Source organism: Tupaia chinensis, unplaced genomic scaffold, assembly GCF_000334495.1.
Source record: "Tupaia chinensis unplaced genomic scaffold, TupChi_1.0 Scaffold139757_1, whole genome shotgun sequence".
Lineage (NCBI taxonomy): Eukaryota > Metazoa > Chordata > Mammalia > Scandentia > Tupaiidae > Tupaia > Tupaia belangeri.
The window spans coordinates 1,964,258-1,970,142 of NW_006199637.1; the positions used below are offsets into that span (position 1 = coordinate 1,964,258).

Sequence of the window (5,885 nt, forward strand, 5' to 3'; positions counted from 1 at the left end):
GCAAATCTACGTAGTGACCTTAGGACGTGTGCTGCGCTCCGGTCGCATTTGCGTCAACGGCTGTCGCTGCGGCTGCGTGGCGGGTTGTCCAGGTAACCGCAGGCGTTGTCGCTGTCTGGTAGCATCTGAGACACAGGTGTGCGTCATGCAGTTGAAGCACCTGAGGACCCTGCTGAGCCCTCAGGTGAGGAGTTGCGTGCCTCTTCCCTCCCCTTCCCGCTTGACCTTCCAGGGAAAGTGAGGGAACTGAAGTTTAGTACTGTTGAGCCCCTACTGTGTGCGGAAGACCGAGTGGTGTTCCGGACTCTGCTCCATCCATCCATGCCGTGTCCAGTAGGCGAGAAAAGCTGCTAACAACTGTAGCTTCACGACGTTTCATTATCTTGTGTGTACCAGGCGCCGCGCTGGGCTCCACGGGATCCCAAACCACCCGGGTTATTCCCCTTGCCCTCAGGAGACCCATAGCCCAGGGAGAGGGAGCGGCGCGCGGGTGAACCACGAACAGAGAAGTCTTTAGGCGCAAGCCCAGTGGAGGAAGTGCAGACGAATGGGACGTTCACTCTGACGGCCACCCTCTGTAGATCCTCGATGAAAAAAAGGGTAGGGTTTAGAGTTAGGAAACCGGGATTTAAACCTTAGTTCCACCACTACTTTAACCAAATGACCTGGCGTCTCCAGCGTTCGTCCTCATCACACAACCTCTCACCAGCTTCTTCCTTTGACAAATGGAAATACTAGTAACAATCTCAGGGATTTAGGGGGAAGAATTCAATGAAGTCATGCACACAAAAGAGCATTTGTAAACTAAAAAGTAATGTGAAAATTTGGCCAGCCAGTGGCGTGGTGGTTAGGGCGACTGGATCCCACGTGGCCAACAGTTTGAGTCCCTGACCCTGAGACTTGAAAGACAAGCCAGGTGCCTGTGTGCCCAAAATTCAGAGAGGAGATTGGAGAAGGGATTCTAGCGTGGCCAGTCCCCTTAGTGAGTGTTTTCTCTCTTTCTGGAGAGCACAGAAAAGCTTTTTTTAAAAAAGGGGGAAAAACGTAATGTGAAAACTCAGAATTCAAAGAACAGGGCAGAATAATGCAAAGCTAGTAAGAATATGTTCTAGGAGCTGGCAGGTGGCATGGTGGTTAAGAGAGCTGGACTCCCACGTGGGCCACCACGATTGAGTCCTGGACCTGGTGGCTTGCTTTCTCCCTTTCTGTCTCTCTCATTCTCTCTTACTCTGTCCCTCCCTGGTCAAATAAAAATAAATAAATTTACTTTAATTAAATAATTTTTATATAAAAAAGAATATATTCTGTAACTGAATATTTAATATGCAGTAGAACAGCATAACCGAAGAAGTTAGGATACTGGTTCATGGAATCATATATAGATTTTTTAAAAATAATATTTTTTTAATTTAACTTTATTTATTTATTTATTTTAATTTGACCAGAGAGGAGCAGAGTGAGAGAGAGAGAGACAGAGAGGGAAAATGAGAAAGCAAGCCACTAGGTTTGGGATTCAAACCGTATTCGGCCATGTGGGAGTCACGCTGGCCCAGGAATCATATATAGATTTAAACCTTGGTTCTACCACTTACAAACTGTGTATATAAACTTGGACAAATAGCCTTTTCATGGTTCAGTATTCCTACCTGTGAAAGGCGGGTAATAGCATCTACCTCAGAGTTATGAGAAAATGCATGTCAAGCACTTAATAAAATGCCTAGTCTAGGGACCCGCAGAAAGTGTAATGTTTATATCACTGGATGACCAAGGTTTGAGTCCCAGGCCTCAAGACTTGAAAAGCTGGGTGCATTTGCATGAGAGCCTAGGGTCCTGAGAGGAGAATGGGGGAGAAAGGATTGCAGCGTTGCCATCCCTTCTGGAGGGTGATTTCTCACTTTCTGTCTCTCTGTCTTTCTCTGTCTCTCTGGTGTAGCAAAAATCTCTCTGAAAAAAAGAAAAGTTTAGTCTATGGTAAGTGCTCATTCAGGATTAATTATTATTCCATTCCCTATCTCACTGAATCCTCACAACAGTCCAGGGAGATACTTACTGTAGAGAAAGGAGAATTCATTGATTGTGGAAATCAGGAAAGCATCACAGAGGATGTGGCATTTGAAGAATAGAAGGAAATTAGAACAAAAACACGTGGTGCTCATTGCCTAGTAAGCTGCCCCTGAGTCTGTCATTTAAAAATTCCTATGCCCTAATGGAAAAATTGGAAATGAAATTTTCCTTCAATGTCTAACAAAACGATGATGTCATGATGAAGGAGGGCTGAATGCCCAGGACTGGGCAAAGCAGAGAAGCAGGATGACCAGCAACGGTTGATGAGAAGCCTTTCTAACCTAATATAACAAAGAACCGGAGGCTGATAATGGCGGAGTAGCTATTTTCTGGGATTAGTTTGAGGATTTTGGTGAAAAGAGACTTTACTTCTGACTTTGGAGGTAGATGGGTTAAGAGTGAAGAGTGACAATATTTTTTTCTTTTTTTGGAGAGGTTTTCTCTATAGGGTACGTGCACTCGCCAGAGAGACAGAGAGACAGAAAGTGAGAAATCACCCCCTGGGGGGTTGGCCACACCACAACCCCTTCTCCTCCGTTCTCCTCTTGAGATCTTGGGCACGCACACACATGCGCCCGGTGTCAGTTTAAGCCACTGGGTCAAGGACTTGAACCGTGGTCGACTACATGGGAGTCCAGTGACATAGCCATTATGCCATCTGCTGGTCCCAAGTGACTATTTTTAAGAATTATTTTATTTCATTTATTGTCATTATTATTTGTTTAATTTGACCAGAGAGAAAGAGAACGTAGGAAAGCAAGCCTCCAGGTCCAGGACTTGAACCATGGTCAGCCATGTGGGAGTCTAGCACCCTAACCACCACGCGACCTGCCAGCCCCACATGACAGTATTTTAAGCCAGAGCCCTACAGCTCCAGTAATAAACAGTTGGAACAGAAACTAAATTGTATTGTATTTCAAGGTGAGAAACCCTATGTGGCAGAAGCAAGGAGAACTAGAATTAGTGGTAAAAGAAATCTAATAATTAATAATTATAGTAATTCATCAGAAGTGTTGATCCCAGAGATGAGGCAATGCACAGAGGAAGCTAGATCCCACATGGCTGACCAGAGTTTGAGTCTTGGCCCCAGTGGCTTGAAAACACACCAGGGCACATGTGTGTGCAGGACCCTGACAGGAGGGAGAACTGGAAGAGTGGGGATGTAGCATTATCCATCCTAAGTCCTAACTAATTATGTTATACCCATTCCTGGACTTCCACTCTCTCTCTTCCTTTCCTGCCAAATAGGCCCAGACTCCTCAGTCTCGCTTGAGAGATCCTTCCTGAGCTGGTCCCAGTCTGTTTTTCTTACCTAATCTCCTTTATTCTACTATTACAGGGTAGTTTCAGTAAACTAGACTACTGATTCTTGATGAGAACATCCCTTTGCCTATACAATTCTTTAACAATAATCTCAGATAATTTCTCACTCAACTGCATCCATTCTTCACAGCTTAATTTTGATCATTTAAGTATAATACTATCTCAGACTTCTGCAAACTATGAGGCTACTTCAAAATACTATGGAAAAGTAGAACTGAAGTTTATTTTAGTACAAAACATTTTTAAACCCATAAAGAGTTTTATTTCCATAATACATATTTTCCATGAACTTTTTTTTGAGACATATTTTTGTTATAGGGTACATGTGTTTGCCAGAGAGACAGAGAGAGAGAGACAGAAAGCGAGAAATCATTCCCAAGGGGAATGACCATGTCACAGTCCCTTCTCCATCCTCCTCTTGGGATTTTGGGCACGCATGCACACTCATCTCGTGTAAGATTTAAGCTGTTGGATCTGGGACTTGAACCACAGTCAATTACATGAGAGTCCAGTGACCTAACCATTATGCTATCTGCTGGCTTCTCCACGAACTTTTTGAAGACCCCTTATATTATAACACTTTATACGTACTTCCCTTGTAACACTTTTTCTGTTTTGCACAACCTTATTAAATCCTGGGCAGGATCTGTATCTCACCTTTTTTGTTTGTTTTTCATTTTTGCTATAAGTTGTACTTACTTGCCAGAGAGAGAAAGAGAGAGGCGGAGAGAGAGGGAAAGTGAGAAATCACCCTACAGAGGAGAGGGGATGGCCATGCTACAGTCTCTTCTCCTCCATTCTCCTTTTGGAATGTTGGGTACACGAGTGCCTGGCAAGTTTTTCAAGCTGCCAGATCTGGGAGTCAAACTGCAGAGTCAGTTATATGAGATTCAGCACCTTAACCACCATACCACCTGCTGGCCCCTGTACCACACTGTTTGTCTCTCTCAGCCCCTGGCCAAGTGCATTTCTCAGTGCAGTACTCAAAAAATCTTAATTGAATGAATGGCGAAAGACCAGAACTTATCAGACCAATTGAATTGATTTTAGTTGCAGCTCAGGGATATGAAGGAGCGAGAAGGCCCCTGCAGGGAAACCTTGGTTCTGCTGATTTAGCACATCACCTCTTAGTGGATGTGTTCTGTGGCTCCGAGGGCCTTGGAGTTCAGAGTGGGCCACAAACATCTCTTTGTTTTGGGGAAAAGATCATGACAGGAAGAAAACTGACCAGTTTTGTGCTAGAAGTATTGGAACAGAAATGTTATCAGCACGTGGACCGATTTTTTAAAAATTCTTTTTAAAATTAATTATTTAACTTTTATTACTATTATAATTATTTAATTCACCAGAGAGACAGAGATTCTGGAGAGAGGGAAAGTGAGAAAGCAAGCTACCAGGTCCAAGACTTAAACAGAGGTCAGCCATGTGTGAGTCCAGCACCTCAACCACTATGCTACCTGCTGGCCCCTAGGCTGATCTTTAACTCTATTGCTTCTACAGGATGGAGCTGCAAAGGTGACCTGTATGGCTTGGTCCCCGAACAATGCCAAATTTGCCGTCTGCACAGTGGACCGAGTGGTACTGCTGTATGATGAGCATGGCGAGCGGAGAGATAAATTCTCCACCAAACCAGCTGACATGAAGGTGAAGGGAGAACTCATGGATACTATAACCTGTTGGGGACCTCACAAACCTGGAAAATTTCATAAACCACCTCCTAACCAGAGGCACACATGTACCTATTCTACTTTTTCATTTTCTCTTTTTTTTTTTTTTTTTTTTTTTTTACTTGTTATCACGCGCTTTTTTTTTAACTATTAGTATGGCAGGAAGAGCTATATGGTGAAGGGCATGGCTTTTTCTCCTGATTCCACTAAAATTGCCATAGGACAGACTGACAACATCATCTATGTCTACAAGATTGGAGAAGATTGGTGAGGCTAGAGATTGGGAGATGGGATGGCCCAGAAAAGAAAGGGGAGGGCAAGAGAAATGCCCCACTGGGGAGGGCCACAGAGGAGGTGAACCCAGACATGGAAGGTAGAGACTGTCTGGAGACGTTTGCTTCTCTGTCATTGCCTGTCCTATGTGTTCTGCAGTCCCATCACTAGAGTAATCAATCCAGAGTCAACAAGGGAGCCCCACAAGATCCCGGGAAGCCCAGAATGATATGCATCTTTGCTGTTGTCCCAAAGTTACTCAGGCTCCCTCTTATTCCTCCTTTCAAAGTGGTGGCAGACACTAGTGGACAGGGATGCTAACTGCTTGTTCTTCCCTTCCCTCAGCATCGTTTTTGGTCATTTATTTATGGGAGTGGTTTTTAATATGCTTTCTATCCTTTTATTTGGCAGGGGTGACAAGAAAGTCATCTGCAACAAGTTCATCCAGACGGTAAAGTTCAGACCAGCTCCTAAGAGGTTATGATGAGCAAATATGTGTCTGTATTTCACTTATAAATGCAGCCAGGAGTTGTAGTTTTCTAACATCTGACTCTTAAC

General features: G+C 44.0%; 1 protein-coding gene across 1 annotated transcript in view; it reads left to right on the forward strand.

Annotated features, from left to right (window-relative positions):
- Positions 1–5,885, forward strand: part of IFT172 (intraflagellar transport 172) — a 53,913-nt gene continuing 48,028 nt past the window's right edge. The window contains exons 1-4 of the mRNA XM_006162145.3: positions 1–184; positions 4,888–5,031; positions 5,209–5,321; positions 5,739–5,778. Coding sequence (XP_006162207.1) covers positions 146–184; positions 4,888–5,031; positions 5,209–5,321; positions 5,739–5,778 — 336 coding nt within the window. The 5' untranslated portion in view covers positions 1–145. The remainder of the gene's footprint in view (positions 185–4,887; positions 5,032–5,208; positions 5,322–5,738; positions 5,779–5,885) is intronic.